Source organism: Manacus vitellinus, unplaced genomic scaffold (assembly GCF_001715985.3).
Source record: "Manacus vitellinus isolate BGI_N305 unplaced genomic scaffold, ASM171598v3 scaffold_63_pilon, whole genome shotgun sequence".
NCBI classification, from domain to species: domain Eukaryota; kingdom Metazoa; phylum Chordata; class Aves; order Passeriformes; family Pipridae; genus Manacus; species Manacus vitellinus.
In genome coordinates, this window is record NW_021940711.1 from 2,274,574 (window position 1) to 2,301,955 (window position 27,382).

The 27,382-nt window shown below is 38.5% G+C and overlaps 1 protein-coding gene across 2 annotated transcripts in view; it reads right to left on the bottom strand.

The window, feature by feature from the left end:
* The window catches only part of NELL1 (neural EGFL like 1), a 273,582-nt gene that overhangs the window by 49,700 nt on the left and 196,500 nt on the right, over positions 1-27,382 (bottom strand). For both annotated transcript variants that reach the window (XM_018083431.1, XM_018083430.1), the window contains exon 14: positions 14,650-14,745. In XM_018083431.1, coding sequence (XP_017938920.1) covers positions 14,650-14,745 — 96 coding nt within the window. The remainder of the gene's footprint in view (positions 1-14,649; positions 14,746-27,382) is intronic.

Here is a 27,382-nt window from a genome sequence, read left to right on the forward strand (position 1 = left end):
CAGTACACATATAATGCTATGTTAGTCCCGAAAGCATATTTTAGCAGTGCTTACAGTTACACTGAATTTAGATTAGATTATCTCACTTTCAAATTAATTTCTGTAAGTAACAGAATGCTCACAACAACACGGGGTATTTTTGAGAGGGAAGGAGAAGAAAAATAAATGAGAATTCATAAATACTGTGATTATCTGCCAACATTTACAAGCAATTTTTGCACTCCTTTCTCGGATGTTCTTAAAAGACATCACTTTAGTCACATATAAGCTGTGTTATACATGAATTACTTATCCACAAAATATATAGGTGCAACTAAAGGGGCTGCATGTGATTTCCTTTCTGAAAGTAGGAGGAAGCACATACAGCCAAGTCAGCCCTTAATAACACAGTAATCAATTCATCTTTCCAGTATAAACTTGTCTTTTAAGGAGGCTTTACCTTGGCTTTTAATAACCCAAGGAAACAGAAAATCTTCTGTCTGGCTGTCTTAAGAGAGCTCTGCCCTTGGAGATGACTTTGCCAAATTGTCAGGATCTTTACTCATAGAAAGGAACCCAAGTGATGAGTTTGTATCAGATCCTTGTTCATCCCCTGCCTTACATTGTGTTTGCCTGGTGTCTTGGGGGAACAGCTGCAGGCAATGTCATAACACAGTTGATTATCAAGATCAATAAACATCTATAATCTCCACCCTTTTTATATGAAAAATATTTTAACAGTTGTTTCCAAAGAAGAAATAATCTCCGTGTCCATAAACTGCCACTGTCCATTATGTTAATGCTAGTTTATACAGTACCACAAAAAAAATCCTGTTTTAAATTAACAACATGACCATCCAGTCAAGATTGTTATGGCTGACCTGCTCAAAATTCGAATCTGTTAAAATCTGTTTGAAACATATAATTGTCAACGTACTTTTTCTTGTTTATAGTCCCTAAAGTGGATTATAAACAAACTATATAATCATATTGGATGAGATGCCCTTTAAAAAGCAAGTTCTGCAGTAACTCCTCAATCCACTTTCAGAATTGTCAAGGTTTTTTGGGGGGGGTTTTACCTCTTCTATGCTGCAAAAACAAATTAATAACACTAGAAACATTTGAAGACTGTATACTTTCCTACATCAGCTAGAGAAAAGATGCTCTGTGCTAAGCAAGCTTCTGCTGCCTTACTTGTGGCAGCATTCCCCAAAAGTACAAATATTCACATAATGTGCCAACATGATATACACCAGACAGAAAGGTTGGAATTACACCCTCCATTCTTAAGTTTTGCTTCCATGCTTATATTCCTCAAATAAGTATTCCTCTCTTCTGTGTGCACGTGACCTGATATGTCAGAATGCCAACATTACAGGGCATTTGTTCTCTCCACCTTAAACATTTGACAACACTGTACATTAATACAAGGCTTTTTTCCTGTAAAGATTAAAAATCATCCACCCAAAATAATCAGAGCCACGAAAAAAAGATATTCTTTACCTTCTAGCTCCCACCAGTGATTGCTCGTTCACTACAGCAACCTGAACTTTGAGGACTGAGCAACAGCTTCATCCTGAGTCCAGAAATTTCAAATCACCTACTGACCTGGGAAGGAGCCAACTGTAATTTTTAAGTGTTATGCAAAGTGTTTTAAAAATAGACAAACCACAACCTTACAGTGTATCCCAATGTTTATACAGCTTGATGTTCGCAACATCGGATAAACGACTCAGACATTCTGAATCAAATATTACTCTCAAAATGTTTTTTGAATACATTTTACCACTTCCATTAATTATATTTTCTGGATTAATTTATCCTTGGCTAGCATTACACCGAGCTGTCCTTTACATCATTACTAGACAATTGAAATCCATGTGACTGCTCGTAGTGTAAGACAACTTGGTGGGGTAAAGACTGACAAAGCCTTTTATCACTCTGCCAGATAAATTAAGTTTTCACAAAATCCCTCTTCCCCAAATTTAATAGGTCAAGATTTCCAGCCTGTTTCAATACAACTGACAGTATAAAGAAAAGCTTATGGAAACCAGAAAGCCTATACAGCTTTACATCTTCAAAAATATCTTGGTTTTTACCTTATCCTTCTGATATGACCAGTCCTTCAGATTAGGTATCATTTTTTATTTATACTCAAAAGTGACACATTCCAATAGGAAAAAGAAAAAGTTTAGGAAGTTACTCCCTGGTTTGGTTGGACTCTTTTCTTCATGACTCTAAAAAAGCTATCTTTCTGTCAGTGTAAAACAGAAATTGGTTGTTGCACATACAGGCAGTTATTTTTAGCTTTGACTGACACAAAATTCTTCCCTCAATTGGCTTAGAAAAAAATGTCTGTGCCCTTTAAGTCTGGTGCTTAATACACAGAAACATAAAGAAGAGTGAAACATGAAATCTAGAAATGTGAACATACTATATATAAGCTTCTTTAACTAGACTGAATTTAGCATTCATGAAAAATCACATTAAATGCAATGAAGTGACGTGTCTTCCATTTTTCCACAAGTTAACAGAGCAGCAATGTCAACTGGATTACATTTCTCACTTTGGATGTTCCTTCTCCCTGGAAGAATTTCCTCCAAAGGAGTTATTTCAATTTATTTTTACAGTGAATCAGTTCACTGTTGAAACTATTCAGCAAATGGACTAAGTGACCAATTTCATTTTGCTGATTGCAGCAACAAGGTATAATAATGGATTTAACACAGCAATTAATTTATTTAACACTCACTAAGAAAACTGTTAGTAACACTAGGATAACCTACAACTTTAACAAAGAGATAATAGGTCTTTTTGTAGCAGCTGGATGAGTGAGTAGTGGACTTCCTCCTTGTGTAGTTCTGTATTTAATTCTTTTCACATCTGCAAACTATATCTATCATGGAGGGGGTCTGAAAAAAATCCTTTCCAGTCAATTCAGTGAGACAGACATTGATATAGAGAAATTATGCTCTATATTGATCAGATGCTGCACCCTCAGTGACCTCCCACCATCCATATACACACCCAACCCACCTGCATCTCATTCACCTAATAAAACCTGCTGAGAAAAGATAAGGATGGGGGGAGATGTAAAAAAAAAAAAAAAAAATCAAATCTCTCTTCAAAAAGAAACCTATGACTCACGACTCAGTCATCTCAAAAGGAAGGCCTTAGGAATAGCTGAGCATTATCACACGGTATCAGACTCCCCAACCTATAAATGATTAATGGTATCACTGAGGGACTTGTTACTGCTATCAGCACACACACCTCAAATGGCATCAGCAGCAAACTCCATAATAGTTGGAGGAGAAACAAGATTTCAGATGAGAAAATGGAAGAAAACTTCTGAGAGATGAATGAAATCTTTACTTTCTCCACACAGTTAATGGTAAGAATTGAAAAACTCCATGTTGGACATTCCAAGGGTGAAAAACAAAACAATGAAAGATGGGGGACAGAAAGGCTTTACTAGACAATGAAAGTCTCATCCCAAAAAGGAGCTTTCATTACCTGTAGAATTCACAATCGCTAACAGACACAAAACAAAAATCCATCATGATACAGGGAGAGGGGTTTTTTTCCCCTGTTTTGAATTCATTTTGGACAGACTGATAGGCTTTCCAGAGCTAGGGCTGTCACTAGAGGTGGACAGGACAGGCATCCTGAAAAGGAGAGAATGAGTATTTGTCAGGGAAAATCCCCTGTCACACCATTAAACTTATTTTCTGCAGGGGCTGACACAGCTCATGGAACATTCTTTACTCAGTCTTTGGTGAAGAGAAAACAAACAAACCAACCAAAACCACTCGATCTCCTTCTAGGAAAGCTAATCACAAAGTACTGCCAGGGACAAGTTTTTCCTTTTTCCTCCCATCAGCCACTACCAGTAACTAAACATCTCTCCCATATTGCAGTACCATCTGTGCTCCAAAACATTAAATGGAAACCTAGGAGACCTTCGTAAAACATCTCTTTATTGGAATTCAATCCTCATAAGTGGCCGTGCAAGCAAATAAAACACATGTACTGGCCGTACTTTGACTGATAAACACTGTCAATACTTTGGGAAAACCCAAGAGAAGCACCAACCTTCTCCTCGTGCCTACAAAGTAATTTCACTTCTGAGTCTGAAAACTTTCATTGGTTTTCAAGATCAGTGGCTCACCTGCAAAAGAAAGGACAGACCCATTCTGGCAACCTGTTAAAATACTGTCTTGGAAATGAGAAAAATCTGCTTAATCTCTCTTAAACTGAGAGTGCCCACAGCTCAAGCTGGCAATGAACCAGCAGGGCTACTATAAAGAGGCTGGGTGGCTGCAGCACAAGCCAGGGTGATGCACAAGACCCTCCTCAGAGTTTGAGTGCCTTTCCCCTTTTCTCAGCTCCAAGGACACCTCTGCCTACCAGCTCACAACGAGATGACGTGGTAGGTCTGCAAGAACCTCTAACTGGCCCTGGTGAACTGTGCTGTCCAGATCAGAGGTATCACTAGTTCCAAGACAGTGCAATGAGAAGGACGGTGGATGAGCTCACCCTCACACACCTACATGCTGGTACACCACCTAAGAGTCATTCACATCTAACCCCCTGTAATTGCCATCAAAAGCTGTAAGGATCCATAACCTCTCACAGAAACAGCCATCCATGACCTTAAGGCACGGCTGCCACTCCATGTCAGCCAGACAGCTCTCTCAAATGAGTCATTTCTCTGACTGACATTGCCAAAGAAGGCAGAATGCAATTACCTGAGCTGGAATAGGATACAGGTTCAACTGGATCTTTGATGACCAGAAGTGCTTAGAGCTTTCATTTCATGTCTCATTCAAGAGATAAATGAATACCATACCAAAGATTAGATTGTCGACATACAGAGAATGTCTCTTCAGGAAAAAAAATCAAATAAGAAAGGTAATTTCACTCTTTCACATAAAAACTTTACCATTTTGTTTGTCTCTGAAATGACTGATCCACTTAGAAGATATTATATGTTGAAAGAAATAATTCAGATGTTACACAGCTTAAGTAGTAGAAAACTCCAGCTATTGAACTGCCTGAGTTGCTAAATCAGAGGTTCCTTTTTAAAAGCAAACAAAATGATTGATGTATTTAGGAAGAACTCTATTTCTGCAAATGTGAAGGACTGAACAGATTTTTATCATAACATTATAAAAAGTTTGAAAATAACTTTGACACATAGTTCCTGGAGGTTGAGTATGAATGTTATTTTAAAGCTGCTTCAATCATAACGGAACTAGCAAAGAAAATATTCAACCAGAACCATCCGAATTTCCTTTTGTGCTTCATACCTACCTTACATTAAGCACAGTGTTACTGTAACATCTTGCATATTCTTTCTCTGGGGACTACAGGCATGAACAAAAGCCTAACAAAAGCAACAGGAATCTGCACAGTGAGTAAGTGAGCCCTGAATCTGGAACAGGTTTTAATGCCACACTTCCTAGGACACGGATTTGTAGACATTTTTCACACCCAACAGGTATTACTCTATTGATTTATTTATTTTTTTTTTAGTATTTCACTAGGCATGATATGTTGGATTATGCAGAAAAAGTCCACTCTGAAGGGGAGTCTTTGGGTACATCACGTGCTTTTTTCAGAGAACAGACACATCACCATCAAGGAGACTATGGACATAAAAATATTTCACCTGATACAGAAAAAGCCTTGGGAGGGGAAAAGAAAGTTTCTAAGGTTCCACATCAGCAAAACTTCCTATTTCATTTCTTCTCTGTGGTACATATGAGCACAATCCTAAATATAAACTTGTTTTCTTGACTACACACACTGATTTTAATTTAGGATATTTTGCAAAGAGCCACCTCCTCTGGTTTCTGGGCTTCTTCACTGCAGGGTAGAATTGTACAACTTATGCAATATTCCTGGGGCAGAGTGCTGAAAACCATGAGTGTTACTCTTACAAAAAAAAAAAAACAAAACTCTAAAGGACTGAAATTCAACAGAAATTCAACATTACAGAGGCTATCTCAGGTAATAAAGATGGGATGGCACTCCCTTCAACAAGGGTTTAACTCACATTTTCACCCTGACTCATAAAGCAAAATAATTGGATTAGTTATCCTCTTTGTACATAAGCTGCAATCTACATAAGTCACATAAGAAAGTGATTTAAGCCATTTTATTCACCTTCCAAGGATTACATGAATGGGGACGTGATCTCTTCCTCCAAATGTCAGCCCAAGGAAAGTAAGTGGGGTGATTAATTCCTATCAAAATGGGAAAAGATCTTATTGGTCACATTTACTTTCTTTTGCCCCGTTGCATCACTTCTATCAGCTTAAAGCATTCCCATACCGTAATTATTTTCAGGGGAAAAAATCTTAAATGAAAAAAGAAAAAAAATAGGAAAACTGACTTTTTGCCAGAATTAAACACACAATAACATCTACAACACTGGCATGTTGGTTTTCTCCATTCTCTTAATTTGTCACATTATTTCTCAAAAAGAAATTGGTTTCTGATGCTGGTTTTAATCACTGAGGCACATCTTCCCTCACTACACCTTGATTAACTTCAATGAGATCCACTCATTAAATACATTAGCATTCACAGTATTAAACTTCAGGAGAAACATGGCTCCATATAGTAAAATTCTCAGAGTTGTACAAATTTTCTAAAGATACTGAATTCTCTACTCAGTTTGAATAGCATCTTACTCCTAGATTATCTAGTTAGATTTGTACCATAGATTGAGGAGTTAAGAATGGCATATTCATCATTGGTATCTTCAAGTAACATAGCTTGTTCCACACAAAAACCCCACTCTAAGTGTCTTTCATTTCACTAGAGCCATTTATTTTTCATTTCATCTCATTCAGTCACACCAGATCCTAAGGCTTCTGTTCAGGTGAAATTCCCATTGAAGCCAAGAGGATTTCTGTCTCAAAAATTATAGCTACCTTTCTGTGCCTGCTTCAGTTTTACTAAGCCTTGAGTTTTATTTCTAGGTTATCAGCACATTTAAATATTCATGGTTGATTCTCCAATCTAGAGCTGGCTATTAATAAGAAAAAGTCAGGCAGCAAAGACCTTATTAAACTCAGTAACGTTCCCTAAATACTGCCTGCAGCTGGACAGCCTGAGGTAGTTTTTATTTAATATTTAGCTAGTCTGCTACCTAATTCTGGTACTTCTCTGTGGAATTACTGTTTTTCATTGATGTAGACATCTGTCTGGGAAAAGGAAAAAGAAAAAAAAGGGGTCACAGTGTCCTGACAAACTAGGTTATAAATTAGCGTCACTGCACTGCACTCAAAAGCAGACTTGTAGGGGTTTTTTTAATCATAGCAAAATGAGATGTAGTTAATTTTGTAGTTAATTCATCATGAAATTGGTATTTTAAAGCAACTGTCTTCTGTGCAGCTCACATCACAAGGAAGGCTTTATGTATGGGAGCTTCTCAGTTGCAAAACAGAGATGTCATTAATATATGAACATTTCTATTTGCTCAAACATAAATATTTGCTCAGAAGTTTGAGTGTTTCATAGCTCTCTCTTTCCTTTAATAGATTCAGTGGTGATTCTGCCACTTGAAACTAATTTAAATCCTCCTGCCTGGGTCCTCAGAATCCAAGAGGAACCTGAAGCAGAATGTACCTGCACTGAAGGTGAGGAGATGCTCCTGGTGACAAACTGGATGAACACTAAGTCAGGGACTCAGCACTTTGTGAAAGGACCAAAGCAACACGGCCTCCAGCGGAGAACGATTCCAGTGCCTCAGTTTGAGCAAGGCTTTTGCACAACATTCAGCTGTATTGGCTGTTGGCTGTAGGAAGTTCAGCAGGAACACAGGGCTTTTATACTTGGAGTTCTTAGTTGGCTGCTGCTTAGTTTACCTGTCTCTTTCTAAACATGATGTTCCTCTTGTAGTACTTAATTAGAATTTATGGATGAATAAACATCCAGCACTGTGTAGCAGCAGCCAAAACAAACAAAGAAAACAGGAACAAGCAAACCTCCCTTTTCCCCCAGGAATTCCAGCTGCTAAGTACAGGGCAAAGAGAGAAGCCCTAACATTTTTTTGCCTGGTTAGCTGGGATAGCAGCATGCTATCCTCACAGCACGCTCCTCTCTCACCTAGGAAAGACAGGCAGCTCATTTTTGCCTGGGAATACTGCTTCCACCCCCTGCACCTTTCTCTGCATCTTCCAGGCACATGATCAAACAAATCAGGAGCACTTGTCCATTTGCATAGTTACACACAGCCTGGGGAAATGCACGGAATCCTTTGGACCAGCAGCCCTTTACACCAGAAAGATAAGTTTTCCTTCATACAAAGGTATGCAGCAAGCCCAGCCCCAGGGAAACATGAGAACTCTCACTTTAACCTCCCCTACCCTCTGCCCTGGAAGTCACTCCAAGCTTACTTGCCAACTGGCTCCAGGAGTTGCCCACAGTTAGTGGGAATGGGGGCACATGGGGGCTCAGAGAACATGTTTGGGGGAAGGACACTTGCAAAGATGCTCCGAACTGGTACAGCTCCTGTGCTCTCACCATGGGCTGCAGGGGTATCTCTGCTCTGCTGCCTGGAGCACTTCCTCCCCCTCATTCTTCACTAACCTGGGCGTCTGCAAAGCTGTTCCTCTCACATGTCTTCACTCCTCTCTCCACCTGCAACTGGTGTTGTGCAGTAACCTTTTCCCTTTCTTAAGTTCAGTATCCCAGAGACACCACCCCCATCACTGATGGGCTTGACCTTGGCCATTGCTGGGTCCATCTTGGACCCAATGGAGCTGGCATTGGCTCCATTGGACATAGGATAAAACTTCTGGCAGCTTTTCACACAAGCCACTCCTGTAGCCACCCCCACTATCAAAACCTCACCGTGCAAATCCAATACGCATGACCACAAGTCACAGAAATAATAAAATATTAGAACATTAGAACCATTTGTTACTTGTCAAAATATCATCTTAGGTAACATAACAGATTAATATAGCAGTTATTCCTTTAATTAGAAACAAAGAAAAACACATAGACCCACACACCTGAACATAACAAATAAAAAATGAAAAAAGATAAAAATATTCCATTAACACCCCCTCCAAAACCTCCCCCCAACCAACAACAAAACACCACCCCAAACCCAGTCTGCTTAGTGCTTTTGCCTGGCTTTTAAAACTAAAATTTACAGTATCTGAGGTTGAGTAAACAGCAAAAAAAAATGAGTCATCTCCTCATGCAATGGTCAGCTGGGCAATGAACCATGTTCTTGGTCTGGGACACCGGCACTGTGAGACAGAACAACTTTTGTCTTCCACTGAGAGTTACTTGCTGATTTGGAGACAGATGTTCCCTTGATCCTCTGAGATGGCCTTAGTCAGTTTTTTTTAGTAGATATTTGATCTATTCCCTGATATCTTTACAAATGACAGCTTTGTTTTTTCCATCATATTAAGATATCATCCCTTGCCATTTTGCAATAAGCACCACTTGGGCAAATGCTGCAAACAGCTCGGCAGCAAATGGAGCAGGACAACCTCAGCCACCTGGAACATCTGCTTTCCCTGGGTCTGTCACAGCCCCAGGAGTGACATATCAACCACAACCACTGTTTTCTGTAATAAGCTAAGCATCATTCGCTTCACCCCTCTTATCTTGCACTATACTGGCTTTGCCTCACCTTGAAATTAGAGGCTTTAGAAAGAATCTCATGTAAAGCCTTGAGCCCACAGCTGCACAGCTGGTTTGTTTCCCAAAATAAAGCTCAGTTCTTATTTTATGAAAGATTTTAGATAGAGAAAGGTAGGGAGTTTTGGCATTTAGCTTACTCTACTCACTGAAAAATCTTTCTCTGCTTTGCTTTGGTTTTTATTTGCTCATTTTTTAAACCACGTTCCTTGACTTTGATAGATACATGCCTAAAGACTGATCCAGCTTAGGAATCAAATAAATGGCACACAGAAATACATTTTTTCCATCTCTAGGGTCTGAAGTAATACAGGTTGTAGGGAGTTTTACCCAAAGGACTGCAAAAGATAGTATATTCCAGAAGAAGCCACTTAAGGGAAGAGAAGGGAAAAAAAAGAAGTATGCAGCTTCTTAGACAACAAGTCCAGATTCTGTCAACTATTATGAAATAAATCAGCTAAAGATCTCCTCATTTCCATGATGTACACATCACATATCCAAGATAAAAGCACAGCAACATTTCATAACACACCTGTGGAATCTGTGATCAATCCACATGTAACTAGTGCAACACCACAAGGCTTGATTTACTTATTCACTTGCAATGTAATTATTGGGGTTCAAAGCACATTTCTCAGCCATGCTACCACTGAAAAAGGACCTCTCACCCAAATATTAAACAATTCTTTGCAGGCACAGCCCAAAACAGCACGAAAAAATAACTCCAGTAATTATCACACCCTGATGCTCAGCTGCCATGTTTTACCCTCGCTTCTGACTGTTTATAATCAGCAGGTTATTCTTTGACATCTCTCTATCATTCTATGAGAAAACTGTTTTCCACTGCTTTACAAAGACTGTAAATACACATGTATTGCTACCACAAAAATATCCACCTCCCTGAGCTCCAGCCTACACAACATCCTTCTAATCTACCAGAAACATATTTCCCATTCATTGTGTACCAGTTCAGACAGCAGCTGTCACGAGCCAGGGGAGAAAAGGTGTGATGCAATTGTGTTGAATCCCTTTTGGAGGCAATGCCTCACCATTGCCAAAAGGCCTCCTACAGCCTTTGGAAAAATCCTGCACTTTCCTTTCCTTGCCCCTTGTTGGGAACCCACTATTTCAAACCCTTCTGCTTTTCCTGCTCATGACCCAAAATTATAATTTGTACAGACAGATACCATAACTGACCCCCACAGCTGAAATTTCTGCCACTGCTGGTCACCATCCCAGAGCTGTGCAGATGTTGACAGGTATTTCTTAGTCCCATGCTGAACTCCAGCACATGCAGGCAGGTGTTCAAGGAATGCCTGCAATTTCAAGGCACTCAATTCTGTGCTTACTCCTGCCTTTGATATCATAGATTGTCCTGCCTATCTCATCCTCAGCACTTCATTAGTGGCAGTGGTTAATGCTCCAGAAATACAGGATAACCGTGAACCTGTCCAAAAACCATCACAAAAACCCCACTGACCTGTGGCTCATCCACAGACAGAAAAAAAGCAGCTCAATGAACGATCAGAGTTTTTCTCTTTTAAAGGTGTCCAAAATACAAGATGGATGGAAAACCAGGGCATTTGAGTTCATGCTGCCAGGAATTCTCACAGAGTACTGTATTTGCATTCCTCTCTGCACACCAAAATGTCTCTCAGAAACCTTTAACAGGAATACCTGTGAAGGATGGACCTAGGCTTAAGTCAACAGTGTTACATACAGCTAAGGATGCCTATCTCCAGTTCAGCTGTCAGGCACACACATGCTGGAATGATACAGCAATGGCAGTAAAAATTCTAACATCAGAAGTTTCCAACACAAATATCACAACTGTGTTAAATATGATCACAAATGGTAATAATCACAGAGATCACAGATTTCAGCCCTGGTCAGCGAAACACAAAATAAACAAAGAATTCATTTGGAGACAGAATCAGATCCTAAATAGAAAATGACAAAAATGCAGTTTGAAGCACCAAGCACACACTTAAAGAAACAGCATTATAAAGAATGAATGGAGAGAGGAATTACTCAACAGTATCTCTGAATATCAATTTGCAGTTCACCTTCAAAAAGAAAAGACAGTCCACAAATGTTAAGATGATTCCTTATGTCAGGCAAAGCAACTGGCAAGAGGTAATTCTTCTTAGCAGCATGTTGAATTATGTATTTATACATAAGCCTTAAAAGTGTATTTTAATTTCACCTAAGTAAATTATCAGCATAAATCCTACCCTTCTCAAATCTCAGAATTTTTAATTAACCTAATACCATCATTTCAACCAGACAGTCAGAAACGATGAGTAACATATGATTCATATTCAGAAGTAAATGCACCTGCTTTTCAACAACATTTCTAATTACTGGCTCATTTTACCCTTTAAATGGCGATGAAGCCAATTTGGGTCATACTGTTTTTAGCCAGTGACGAGTCCTTTCAGCTCACAAATAATGTATAAGTAATTGCTGTGTTGTCAGTTTGAAGGACATTTTCAAATGCACTGTGGCAAATTGACTATGTTGCCAAAACACATCATTTTACTTCTGATATGCATCACTTCACCACGAGCTTCCACCAGACAAGGTTTTGCCAAGAACATTTAAGCTTTGATTTGAAGTGATGCCCCACCATTTCATTGTCTTTGGTCTGTGTCATAATGGCTGAGGCAGTGCTACCATATGTTTAATATAACAGAGTGTTTATTTCTAATGTTACAGACAACAGCAAAACAGACATGGGTTTTGAATACTTAGGTGCCCTTTAAAAACACTGCAGCAAACTGCAGTGAGACTGTGAGGAAAGTCTTTATTGAACTGCCTCCACTTCCTGACAGCATTACGTACTTCAGGAGTAATCAGGGAAGCAAAGGGAAGCAAACCCTGCTTTGAAAGTGGTTCACCACCTTTCTACTCTCAACATTTAATTTGTCCAGGACTTGCACCCTCAGAAGGCTGAAGCTGTTCTCACGTACCTCTGATAGGCACTTACCCACTGGAATATGCATGTGACATAGACTGTATCTGCTGAAGTTTTCAAACCCTCTAACACCACTAAAATGTGACAAATTCTCATACACAAAGCCCTATTCACTCTCAAACCAGCTTGCACGTCAGGTTTCTCAGTTACCATCATTATCTTGATTTGCAGCATACTGGTAAATCCTATACATCTTCAAAGAAAAAAAATAAACTGACTTCTGGTTCAAGTTGTATAGATTTTATTCACAGAAGCTATCTTCTTCTGACATCTACCTCTAAATTGCTTGATGTAATGAGAGTACCATGCCTGCCATGCTTCCTTTACTTGGTGTGCTAACTCATATTTTAGATCAAAACAACACAAAAGGCATGAAAAACACAGGAGCCAAAACTGGTTATGTCCTCCATTTATCAATTTTAAACCATCACTTCAACAGCTTAAAGACTCTGTGCTCTAGTTATGAAAGTCCCTCTACAGCTATAAGAAAAAAGAATGTTCTAAGGCTCTTGGGAGAAAGAAACACAAGCAGAGAAAGCTGAAAGCTGGGCTCAAGTCCTGGGTAGGCAGGACACCTTTGGGCAACACTGGTACTGGTTTTGCAGTGCAAGTAGTGGTTTTGCAGCACTATTCTCACACACATAAAACACACCTCAAGTATCCTGCATCCCTCTGAGTGTACTCATCTCTCTGACTAGCAGATGTTTTAGAAAGGAATGAGCAAATTACTCATGGGAGAGAGTAACTAGCAGGAAGGATCAGCAGCTGGGGAGCTGTGGTAGGTGGGGCTCTGAGGTAGGAACGTCTTGTATTACTTCCCCATTATATTGCCAGCACTCACTGCTGGATGGCAGGAGGCTTTTCTATCTAAAACATGGCAAATGGCTGGAGCTTTTTCTATTTGAAACAAATAACCCAAAGGCTATAGGTAAAAAAAAAATCAAGTCCTCAAATTTGTTCTGGATGATGTGAAAATATTAATGTTCTAGTTCATTCTTGAATAATCATAAACAGTGCTGGAAAATATGAGCTTTTATTATGCAGTGATTTGACTACATTCATAAGAGGATTTAGCAGTTTTCAGAAGCTACTTAAAGCAAACTTGTTGACAACTGGGCTTAAGTGACTTTAATAAACACACAAATTACTGCACAATCTCTGGGTTATAAGTGATTCCAATGATTTAACAGTTATTTCTTTGTTTTCTTTTTTTTCTTCTTAAAAAATTTATCAGCTATAATCTCATCCATGCTACAGCATGCAACTTGCATTAACAACCCAGTTCATATCCAACAGTAAATACAAGTGCAAACAGTTTATTAACAAAACATGCAGTGCAAAAAACTCTGATTAGTTAATGTTAGTTAAGTGACATATAACATCAATAAATACCAACCAAAATAAAATCCCAAATCTCCTCTATAAAGAATCTAATAAGAGCCATTTAAGGTAGAGAAGGAACCAATTCTTTATGAAATGAAGAGAAAGGTGGAACTATGAGGCTGCCAGAAGCAAATCTTGAAACAGAAAAATCTGGGAAAAGGCAGACTCTAATCATGACTAGTGAGTACCTTGGAATAGGCTGTGATTCCATAAAAAACCTCTGTGACTTAAAAAAAAAAATCAAATATTGAGAATTCAATAACTTGAAGTGAAAAGCAAGCATCTGAATTCTTGTCTAATTTGCACAACAAATTCAGAAAAAGCAGAAGGAAACAAGGAAGGAAAAGCAGAAGCTTGCACCACAGGAAACAGATGGAGTAAATATTTTTCATTTGATATCCCTTCTAATTAACTAAAAGTGTCACAGGAAGCAAAAGCTGATAAAACCCCTGATGCAATTAAACACAGAAAGTTTCAAACAAGACTAACTTTCAGTTTGGAAATGGCAGAAATGGAACAGTCATATCTTCAATGGAGAGAAAATATCAAGCAGAATGAATGAATGGAAAGTAATTACTTCTTCAGTATATCATATTTCTCATTACCAAAGAAAGTGTTTTTCAGTAAAACTTTACCTTTCTCACAGTGACTTCCTGTGAATCCAGAAGGGCAGAGACATTTGTTAGGGGCTATACAAGTTCCACCATATCTGCATCCTTCTTCACAGAATGCTGCAAGATAAAAGGAATATGTGGGTAATACATCATTTAAAAAAAAAACATGTACTGCAGGATAACACGAAAAACAACTAAATTCTAAGCAATTAACAGAATTCAGCATATTAAAATTCAGTCCACCTGCAAACACAAAGAGGAGTAACTCAAAGGACAAGAGGAAAAATCTCAGATTACACCGTAGGCAAACCACCTCACCAATAAAAGATTAGTAACCATCTGGAAGAAGAGGAGAGGGAAAAATACATCATATGATTTTAATGGGGCTGATCTTCTTTCAATTATACAAATATGCATATTACAATTACAATGCCCTGGTAACCCAGAGAACACAGGCTGGTCAGATGGTGTCAACTGCTTTGTTCCTCACTTCTATCCAACACACTTCACTGAAATGTCTGCAAACACACAATATTTTGCTTTTTTAATTTTTATTTTTAAGAGGAATTTTATTTTATTTTTTGTGGAATCAAGGAATTAAATAATGGTGAGGGTCACGACTGAAAACAGAGAAAGGCTCAAGCCCAAGATAATGCCTCTGGTGAGGTGTGATTCTTGACGGAGCAGTACCCAAGTACTTTAGAAGTGTGTTTGACCAATAACTAGGATTTGAAACAACTGATGTAAGCACTGTGTCATGTTGTTCCTCCTGCTCACAGCTGGTTAGGCAGAAAGTCCACTGAGTGTGCAAGTATGCAGGTGAATGTTAGTCTTTTTTATTTCTTTTTGTTGTGTGTGTGAAGGGAGCAGGACTGAGGTAAGAAGAGGAAAGGAAATGACATCAGGACACTTATCTGTTTTGTACTGGTAACTTGAATAAGACCTTTGCTACAACAAAGAGCAGGCCCTACCCCTAACACACTCCTCCCTCCCCAGACATTTATTGAACTTCACAGGTTACTCAGTGGGTTTGACTGCATTTACGAGGGAAGTTACAATTAATATTTAAACAGCAGCTCTCTGCATCTAAGCTAATAACAGATTTGCAAAGTGCTTCCTGCAAGCTAAAATCACAGATGGAGTGTTGGCAAAGAGATGTTACAAATGCTATGAAAAGGCTTGAAGTGCTAGATAACAGAAGAAATGTTTAAGATTTATTTTCCAATGCACTAAAAGAAGAATAAAGTGAATAAAGTACTAGGCAATAAAAAGAATCTTTTGCAATTGTTAACCACTTAGAGGAAAAAAAGCACACCATGATACCTCTTGTGTGAACTGATAGACACATCTGCCTTCCTGTAAATATATAATTCACAGCATGCCATACTGTTTCGTGGAGGATAGCATGGGGAGAAGAATGCTACAGTGGTTTAGAGAAGACAGGAGTAGAACATCCTAAGCACTCCTGTGACTGGAGCAAGGCAGCAGTGTGGAGAAAGCACAGTTCTGGCCCAGTAACACTTCCTGCTCATCAGTGCACACACTCCATATGGGAATCCTCTAAAATGCTTCTAATTTGAAACCAGCCAATTTCTACTGTATGGGAAAGAGAGAAATATGTTTTAAGAGTAGTATTTTGTGATTTTTTACATATAAATATTTGTAGAAAAGCATAATTGTGCAGAAAGCTGAAAGTATGAAATATAGCTCCAAAATATATAAAAAACTGTGATGAGACTCAAAGGATTCCTTCCAGAGCTCATGTCTGGTTTCAGCATTCTCAGAGAAGATGCAAGTTAAATCCTACATCTGCATTTTTTTCTGGTCTGAAATTGAGAATAAGCAGACTTTTGTGAAGTAGTAATGCATTTCTGCAAATATCAAAAGAACTAAAATTTCTGGCAGAGGGGGAAAAAACGGCAGATAATGGCAACAAAAGTGAATGGTTTATCCTCAATATACATCACATTGTACTGGGAGAGAACTACATGGGACTCTCACAGGAATTCATAAAGGGCATAAAAAAGATGAGGTTTATTGTCTATAACAATGATGCGTGTCCACTGAAAGTTATTAGTGCTGAGAGGGAGAGGTAGGTAAGAGGGCTTCAGTCAGAGCATTCATGCACCTTCTTTGCCACCATAACGGGTGCTACCAACTTACTAATGTGAAATGTCTGCTCCTTACAATAAATCCTATCAGTAGGTCAGCAGAGCGAGGTGGTGTTTTCTTCTGTTCTCATTTAAAATTTCTAACACAGAAAGGCTTATGAGACAGGGCTGGTCATGTAAAAGATTTTCCCATTAGAGCTTCTGTGCTATGTCAGTGCAGCAGTCAGGTCTTGACATGTACAGGCATAGCCATGTGTGCCATTCCCATCTGGGAGAGAGAGGGGGGGATGCCTGCCATGGGCTAAAACTCTGTCTTTCTATTCCTTCCTACATATCCATATCCAAACACACCTCCTATATGCATATTCAAATGTGCTAGCACTTACTTGTTGAGTCTTTTGAAATGTCACATCATAGCAACTTAGAGCAAGAAAAAGAGGAAAACAAAAAAGAAAAAACCACAACAATATTGGTACAGGGACACCCTGAGGAACTACAGGTTGTTGTGAGAAGGGACTCTGGACTGTCCAGGAGTCACCCAGGCACCAGCTTGTTACACAGATGTTGGAGGATGAAGCTGAGCAATGGCTGCAGAAGGAAAGAATTAAACTGTCCAGTTCAAATTTTGTAGATGCTGAAAAATCCTCCACAATACAGACTAACTAAGCTTGTCCTCATTGCTCAGCCTTTGGGGGATGTGATTCATTCTTATATTTGTATGCAAGAAAAGAAAACCCCAAGGAAGAGTGCCAGCATTATCCTGCTGTTCCCCAGATGGTTATTCTACAAACCCTCTCGTTCCTGCATTGTAGGCTTGTAGGAAATAGGAACATCAAACCCACAAATCTCAGAGCATAGTTACAAAATCAAAATATTTGTCTAAAGGCTACTTTCCTTAAGTGCTAGAAAAATAGTTCACAGTTTTATCTGTAGTACTGATAGCACTACTCTAAATTTTAAGAATGCTCAATACCTCTAATAATAGGAAGACAGTTTCAATTGCTAGCAATTTTACCAAACTTCACTTATTTGAAGTCTCTTCTCTCATAGTCAGGCCTCTGGCTGAAGCCTTTTAGAACATTTTACCAAAATTCATTCATTGCCAACAGTGAGATTTTTCCTTTACACCATCAGCAGAAGAAATTAATTAAGGGAAGTCTTTACATCCCTTCTGTATCCATGCCTTATGGACAAAGAGGACCTAACAAGGAAAGCTCAGTGACAGGACAGGAAATCAACTGGAGCACCTGGGCTTTCCTGAAGCCACTTGCTTTGGTGCTTGTGCTTTGTTATATGTCTTATGGGCTCTGGGATATAGATTTCCACCGTGGTTTAGACCCTTCAAAATCAAAAATCTATCTGGAGGGGCTGGGAATCCACCAGTACCACAGAACTAGCAGTTATAAACCTTGATTGCAGATTCCCTCCTGCTCAAACAAAGTTAACACAAGGAAGATAAATCATGGCTGGATCGAACATTGCTGATGTATTCCCATAAGTAGATCCTGTCTCTGAAATTATTTGCAGGCTGGAAACCTCTTTAAAAAGGAGAGTGGTTACTGAATTTACCATAAAGGTTTTATCAAGCAAATTAAGTGAGGATGCCATTAGGGTAAAGTCTACACAGGCAAATTTCCGTTGTTAAGAGATTTATTCAGTATTCTGTACGTAAAGGAAGCAGAATCTATTGATTTCAGGAAGCTTCTGCCAAAGTGAACAGACCTCTGTAATGCCAACAGATTTTTTTTCCACCAAAATAAAAGCCTTTATCATATAAAGACCTTTCCTAAAAAGACATAATTTCTCTGCAGAGGAGGAATTCTAGTTTTGATGCACATCCTCCTTGATGATGAATCTGTAGAGAACAGAAACAGCCAAAATTTTAAGTCTGAATATGTCATTTTTGTGATGATGTTGGAGGGACGGGGGAGTCTCACTGCAGAGCTCCACAAAGAGCAGCATGAAAATGCCACGCTCCTGAACATGCACAAGCTGCATTATTCCAGTTTTGGTATCACTACCTCACTGTGCTACTATAGGAAAGCAGGTACTGCAGCATGGAAGCTGAGCAAATGCCTCTCACTTCCAAGTGTAATACAGTAGTTATTATAAAACATTTGTACTTGAATACAGAAAAATATTTTAGTAAAAGAAAATTAATAAATAAAACCAAGTAATTACCCTACAAATTTAAATGAATATTACTTGATTATGAAGAGATACAAAGGTCACCTTCCCAAATAAATCAGATATAAATTAAAAATTATTTCTAGATATACTAAATGCTTGTAAAGTGAAAAAAAGGGACACTCAGGAAAGGCAAGGAAGGGGTCAGGCACTGCCTGGGTAAACAAAAATATGCAGCTTCGGAAGAGAGATGGGCTGGTGTAACTATACGAGCAATTTGATAATCAATTGATGGAAAGACCACAATTTCATTAGCTGATTGAATTTACTCAGACAAGTATGCACAAGGGCACAGTTGATAACAATCCAACTATGTAAGCCAAATACCAGAGTAATTGGATGATACCAGTTCCTGAGGTGGGTTTAGAGGACAGCTGAGAAAGTTAAGAGAAAACACACAAGTAAAATGAGGGAGCAAAGGGAGCAGCAGAGGTTCTGCTCTTTTTCTCTGTACTCAAGTGTGACACTATCATCTATAAAAGTACAAAACTCTTTTTGGTTCAGTGAACTACATCCACTGGATACAGGGTGCAACTTATTTCACACAAAAGTCTGCCAAATGCCACTGGAGTCCTTTTACAGCTGGTTGGAGTCAGAGAAGGACAAATCTGGCAGGAATGAACTTTGGGCAAAAGAACTGTCCTGGAAAATTTTCATCCCACATGTTGGAGCAAGAAGGGAAGTGCAGGTTTGTCTTCCAGTCAGGATGAGAACATATCTGTGGCTGGAAGACAAACCCTTAGCTGGGTAGTTACCACTTTTGTGAGTGGCTTCCAACCTAATTTATGCTTCTGGTTTTATGTGTGGTATGTATGAGGGTTATTCAGTCCAGGAAGAGCCTATAAATCTCAGGTCTTCTCTCAGCTGATTGTGAAGTTAGTACTCCTGAATTATTTTTCTAGAAATTTCACAAATAAGAGGTACTTTGCAAACGTAATCAGTTTAATTGCTGCCTAGTGTAGTCAAAATTCCAAATCCTGGCAGCACAAAACGCGTAAGTGTATTAGAGCTAAGTCTGAACAAAGATCAATGAATTCAAAATTAAGGTTTGGAGATGGGGGTTTTTCAAAGCACCCAGAAAAGCCTAAAGGAATTCTTTCAAATCTGGCAGGCACAGTGAGGATAAAGAAGGAAAAAAGGGGCAAAATAAAAAGTCCATAGCAGGATTATAAAGTGCAACAAATACATCAGGAAGAAACTACAGGCATACACACCTAATGTGCATGAGTTTGAGTGTCTATGTATGTATCTGCATGCCATATAATATTTATCAAAGTGATGAACTAATATTTTAGAGTTTGTCACTAGGCTATTTCAGCCAATGTAGCAGTGAATCTTTTCAGGCACCCAGTGCTCTGTCACACAGCACTCGCAAAAGTAAGATTTAGGTGCATTTGGAAGGCTGGGCATATCTCTCAGAAAGCACTGAACTCTTAGCAGTGGGCCCTTTTTTTGTTGTTATATGATGTTAAATTCTCTTGGTGCTTGGTGTTTTGCTTGACTGATGTGTAATCAAGCTGTGGCCATTTGTAGGCAAGCAGCAGATCATTCATCTGGGTGCTTTCAGGGTGGGTTCAAGTGCTGTTTGGCTGGAGATGCTGAAGTCTTTTGAAAAATGAAACCTAAACTCCTTAAAATTAGCACAATGAATCATAGTGATAAATACTAATAATTTCCCTTGTACTACCCCAATAATGCAACTGACTTTTGAATGTGTAAGTTATCCACCTTGATCAATACATTTTCACCTAAAATGTTTCCTACTGAACAAACAAGCTATATTTAATTAAATTTATTCAGAAAGCATCTTGAATGGGCAGGACTTGTCCATTCTGCTCTATAGGTGAAATGGTATCTATGAAACCCTTATTGATGTCAAGCTTATCTTATGGCTCTGAGGACACACATGTGACAATTTTCGAAAATGTATTTGAAACAGATCAATAGAAGCAGTAAAAGACAAAAGTAATATACTAAAATTTGTCCTGTGATATACTACACTTTTGAAAGCATCTCACACATCCCCAGATGATTCTGCACTAAATAAATATTCCTGTTGCCATTTTACTGCTCTGCTTCCTCAAGGCTAGACTCTTCAATATTTTTAGTGCAGCATTTTAAGCCAACTGCAGCTGTCTCTCTAGTAACCTAATAATAAGCACGACAAAATAGGGCAGACTATTTCTTCCATATACCCACTGAACACCATCTTTCAATATTCAAGTCAACATTTAAAACTGTAAAACCAAACTGAAATTTACTTTGAGAACAACACGTCACATGACACCACTGGAGCTTTTCTCTGCATTAAATCACTGTGCTTATTATATTCCCTAGTTGCTTTATCATAGGGGTATAGAATAATTTATATTTACAAACAGAACACAGTTTCTTTAGAAATCACTTATGATTAATAAATCTTAAGGATAAAGAAGCACGTTCTATAAGCACAAAAGAAGCATTTTCCCTTGCCTGATCTATTGTCACAACTTTAGAAAGACTTTGATTCAAATCTCATTGAACTCATTGAAAAAAACTGAATTCAGTAACAGTGCATGCAATCTGAGGTCTGTTTGACCTCAATATATGGCATATTCAGACAATATAAAAACAGTTTTCTAGTAACATACATTTTACAGATCTCTCATCCTAGTGTTCCAACCAATACAAACACACTCTGTTCAGCACAAGACTAACTGGGTTACCTCTAATGGAATAGCTGTAGAGCCTTTTAATTCACTCTTCTTGCTTTGCCCTGTAGCACTGACAGGCACCTTCACCAACAAAGCACAAGCCTGTTTACCAGTGAGAAACAATCTGTTTCAATGTGAGAGATTTTCTCTCTATTGTAAATGAAAATCTACCCAAGCACCCTCAAATAACCATTGTTACAAAAAACACCAGAATGTTCAATAAGCTGTAAAAAAGTGCCTAAAATGTTAATAAAACATTATTTTATGGTAATTCTCTATGTGAGGAACGCTGTCATTTGAAACTGTAGAGAAACTTTAAGAAAGCATTTTCCTTCACAGTTGGAAGCAAGTATGTTGTTTGGGTGCCATCATAGCCCCTAAAATGTTGCATTCAGCAACATTTTTTTTAGGGTTGCTTGTACCTTATTGCAAATGTAACAACTGAAACTGCAAACAAATACTTGTTTTGATAGCTGCAAAAAAAAAAAAAAGGAATTATTGGTAGCATTTAACTATCTGAAGGTGACAATACCCAGAAGGAGAAGACGAAAATGGGAAATAAAACTACAATGGGATTTTCAGGTCTGGATCAAGGATGTGTAAAGACAAATAATTTACAAAGACATTAAGAGACCTTGAGCTGTGTCTTTTTAAACAAGCCCACTAAAATTCAGGTGTTCTTTCTTTGTCTTAATATTATACAAGTAACAACTACAGTGGTATCTCTGAAAACCTTTTCTAATGGACTTTTTCATCAACTTTTAAATCTCCCTCATTCTGCCAAGACACTCCACTCGAAATAAAATTCCTTTTTCAAATTGCATTGATTGCATTCTACTGACCAACACCAGGAGGATGGGAATTGTCAGTTCCAGAGATCACAGTCCTCTGCTTACACAACAGGAAGGACTTCAGTCAGGTGAAGCTTCAGAGCTCCCCCACAATACCCATCCAGCCCTCACTCCTTATCAAAAAGATGCCATGTTAGATATAGACATTTCCCCATTAAGGAACAGAATTCAAAGTTAATCTCAATTTACAGAATCTACCTTACCTTGCAGTCTCTAACAGATAAAGATTTGAATTCACTAAAGATGCTGCCAAGAAGGCAATCAAGAGAAGAAAAGCCCTGCATCCCATAAGCAATGCCCCGGGGCATTCTGTCTCATTCAGATCAAGTTTATACAAGGCAAAGAAAGAATAACAAAGAGAACAATGAAGGGGGGTTGGAGAGGTGGGGGAGGAGAGGTTCAAACCCAGTGCTAAAACATACCACACTAAATAATGAATTCTCTTAGGTAGGTCTGGATAACTTTTGCACTCCTACACTTCCTCTGACCTTTGCAGTTGATGGATCAAAAAGAGAATGCAAATAACTGGAGACAATTAATCTCAGCTCTTATCTGCACTTTAAATCAGAAAGTTTTTCAGTAGCTAAAATATCACCACAATAGCAGATTCTTCTCAAAAAAAAAATCTTTTTAGCAATTATTCTAATTTTCCTAGTGTCAAAAGACATGTTCAGCTCAATATCTGGATTTACCTAACATAATCTCACGAAATTAGTTTTATCCATAAGAAAAGATAATAAACTTCAATATTTTGATTTTTGAAAAAGACACCAGATTTTTCAATAGGGAAAAAGGAAGCACTGAAAAGTGATATTGTTCTCACTGTTCCAGAGAAATTTCAGTCTAAAGGCAGAGATTGCTTTTGCTCAAGCTGGTGTGACAGCAGGTGTGATACACATCACCATCAGCTTTATAATCATCATAGTACGTTGCTTTTAAATAAATCCTTTCATCTCAAGCTTTTATACATTATGAACAATTAAGCCTTACAACCCCCCAGTGAGGAAGATGCATTAAGAGCCTGAACCTGCCAGGCACTTCTACAGAACAGAGTTAACTACAGAAATATAATTTAATAAAGAATGCATTTAACAAGTAAGAGCAGAAAAGCAAATATAATCTTTGTGTGTATAATCTTTGAATGAGCCAAGAGCATTTTAGAAACCCAAGGGGCCACCCTCTCTGCTAGTGTCAATTAGTAAATCTATACCAATTTACACAGTGCCTCAGAATTTACCCTCTAAATTCTTAGAGCTACAAGACTCCAAGGAGTACATCACTGTCACGGTTTATAAGACCATACTGCTGGCTTGTGTCTTAACATACTCTTGTAATCATGTAAATATTTTAGCTAATACCTAGAAAACATGCACAATGTTGACTTGAGTTTCTGCCCCCGTGTTCCCTGTCTCTATTTTTTTCTGCAGAGAACTGAGTAGTTACATGTTGAGGAATGGTAAAGCAAAAGGAAAATGATACATAGATCCTTGGTGGCTTTTTACAGAGCAGTGGCACCTCAGTTACAAATCTGACTTCAGTGATTCTGCATCAGTGCATTCTGTATTTTGCTGTACAGTACAATGTCTTGTGTGCTTCAAGATATCAAAGTAATGAAAAAAATCTCTACAACTGGTTTGATTTGCCTTGAGATTGGATATATTGGGAAAAATTTCTTCACCAAAAGGGTTGTCAAAGCTGCCCAGAGCAGTGGTGGAGTCACCATCCCTGGAGGGATTTAAGAGACATGTAGATGTGGCACTGGGGGACATGGTTTAGTGATGGGCTTGGCAGTGCTGGGTTAACAGATGGACTGGATGATCTTGGAGGTCTTTCCCAGCCTTAATGATTCTATGATTCTATTAAAGGTGCTGGAACTTTTCAGAACCACAGTACTTAAAGCTTGGTGTGTTTGGTGGCCAAAATTTTCTTTCCCAATGAACACAAAACACTCCAGATAGTGTTTGTTTGCTTCCCAACCTGATAACAGCACTTCAGTAGCACCATGGGACATACACCATATAGATGTTTTTAGTACTTTGGATTCATTTAGGATTATATGGTTCAACATAAATATGAAATATCTTTCTTTTGCTTGAGTCTGCTAAGGGTACAAATGATAGTCTCAATGCAGGAAAAATAAAGCCCCATAAAAGACAGCTGTAATCCTTCCATCAAGTACAGTGCATGTTCCTAATGGAATATGATTTCAAAACAGAGTTCCAGTACCACTTTCTTAGGATGTCAGGTTACAATGTTTAGTTTGCAAAAACTGACTTGCAGGAATACTTGTTATATTTCTTAACAATGCAACATTTAATTTTATGGTGCATAAAATGCATTTCTCTTAACAGATGTATCAGTTCTCTGGTATCATGACTAAACTGCCTCATACTCATAAATGCTGTGTGGGGAACTGGCATTTAGTTTTGTTGTTGTAGTACACACTTTTACTTGCTCCTAATATCCTGCTTCCCTGAATAACAACAAATTTAGCTTTCACTGCTCTTAATAGACTTGTTCACGTGCATGCCACATATATTCTTACATACATTTCACGATTATGCACAAGAAGCGTCCCAGCTATGCATCCTAAAGTGCTTAAGGATTACAAAACTGTTTATAGATAAGAAATTACTTAAAAAAACCCAAACAAATAAAATTGCAATATAAAAAAAAATTCCACAAACTGAAATTCAGCCTTTGGCTTATCAGAAGTTAGCCGCCTTCCTAAATCTAGGTTAAATATTCCATTTAATCATGTACCGTCAAAAAAATTAGATTTTGCTCTATGCTGAAAAGTTTTAGGAAGGAGAAACATAATTACAATATTCCCTGACTAAATTCAGGAAAAACCATGGGCATATGTTTCACAGTTGAGCAGAATGACTGTGGGGACCCACCAGAGCCACACAGCAGTCGTACCACTGTGCAGATCCTGGCAGACATCCTACAAACAATAAGGCTCAAGAAGTGCTCTGGAAGAAGACAAAGGCACAGTTATATGACCTGATTTGTGGAAATTCTTCCCTATATAAGTTGTGACATGAAAGCAGGTAAGATTAATTTACTTGTTAGCTTTTCCAGTTGCCTGCTGTGACTGGCTTTTATGAAGGAGTGAGGCATTTCTGAAAACTGTTACTCTTTCTGTACATGCACATTTCTGTTCCCAATATCCTCACACTGAGACTTTCTGCAATCTGGTAACAGCAGCTCCGGCAGATGATGAGCTCCCAACTTTATTAAACACAAGCTTAACTCCTTCCTGACCAGCAAGTTTCAAGAGGTTTCACTAAAATCTTCTATAAACAGTTTCCAAAAACATATTCTTTGACTCTACAAGTGTCCTCTCAAAAGAAAAAGTAAATGAGCTACACAAAGCATATGTTTTTTGAAACAAGTCACAAATTCATCAGCAACATAATTCCCTGAAGTATATTCTCTCATGTAGCACCTAGTCTTCATATATTTTACTGCAAATAAGTGTACAGTAAGCATAATTCTAAATAACAGTTTGTTTAACACCAAAGACATTACTTAAGGCAAGAATAAGATGTATATGTGTAGCGTGGGGATATATATGAATCAGATACAAAAATTTTGTTTATTTTGAAGGCATCCATGTTTATTTTAAAGACATTTATCTGACCTGCTGGAAAGCAGCTCTGCAAAGAAGGACCTGGAGGTCCCAGTGGATAACAAGCTGTCCACTAGCCAGTAGTGTGCTTCTGTGGCCAAGAAGGCCAGTGGTGTCCTGGGGTGCATTGGGAAGAGCTTTGCCAGCAGGTCAGGGGAGGTGATCCTGCCCCTCTGCTCAGCCCTGATGAGGCCACATCTGGAGGGCTCTGTCCAGTTCTGGGCTGCTCAGGACAAGAGAGACTTGGAGCCACTGGAGCAGGTCTAGAGGAGGGGAACAAAGATGACTAAGGGATTGGAGCATCTCTCCTATGAGGAAAGGCTGAGGGAGCTGGGCCTGTTCAGCCTCAAGAAGAGATGGCTGAGAGGGGACATCATCAATGTCCATCAGTATCTGAAGGGAGGTGGCACAGGAAGTTCCACCTGAATATGAGGAAGAACTTCTTTCTGTGCAGTGACCAAGCACTGGAACACACGCCTGGGGAGCACCTGGAGATATTCCAGAACCATCTGGACACACTCCTGTGACACGTGATCTTGGGATGATTCTGCTTGAGCTTGAAGGTTGAACCAGATGACCCTCTGTGGCGCTTTCCAACCTTACCCATTCTGTGACACTGTTTCCAGTTACACGTGTGTAAAGATGAAAACATGCCTAATGATACCAGGTAGAAAATAAAAGCAAAGCAGCAGCACCACAAGTATTTAAATACTGTATGGCTTCACTAATAAAAATTCCAGCAGAGTAAAGGAACTTTTGAAATATCTTCATCGCCAGTCAAGAGAAAATAAAAGTCCTGAAATCTTGAACTTCAAGTGTTCTCATACAAATGCCTGAGTACAGAAGCCATTTCTGTTTAAAGACAGAGTTAAATAAGGTTTGACTTAAAAAAATAAAAAAGTATGGTCTCACTGAGCATCAATCAAGTGGTCATCTCTAATGTACACTGACAAAACAAATCAAATTGTGGGGAAAAAATGCTCTCTGAACAGCTCTGTGAAACGTTATGCACACTACTGTTATGTTGTTGCTGTTTGCTTTTTTTTCCCAAAAAAATCTCCCAGTAAAATTACTAGGTGTGTCCTGCATTATGAATAATAGTGCACAGCAAAAAGAAAATAAATCTCTTACAGTGTACACAATCAGTCACTAATAGCAAACAAATTTACCACTGCTGGATAGTGCCAGAATAATGATGCCCTGTTGTTATATAAACAGAAAACTTGAAATAAAAATATACACTGGACAGAAAGCAAGTTTCTAGTTACAATAAGTGTC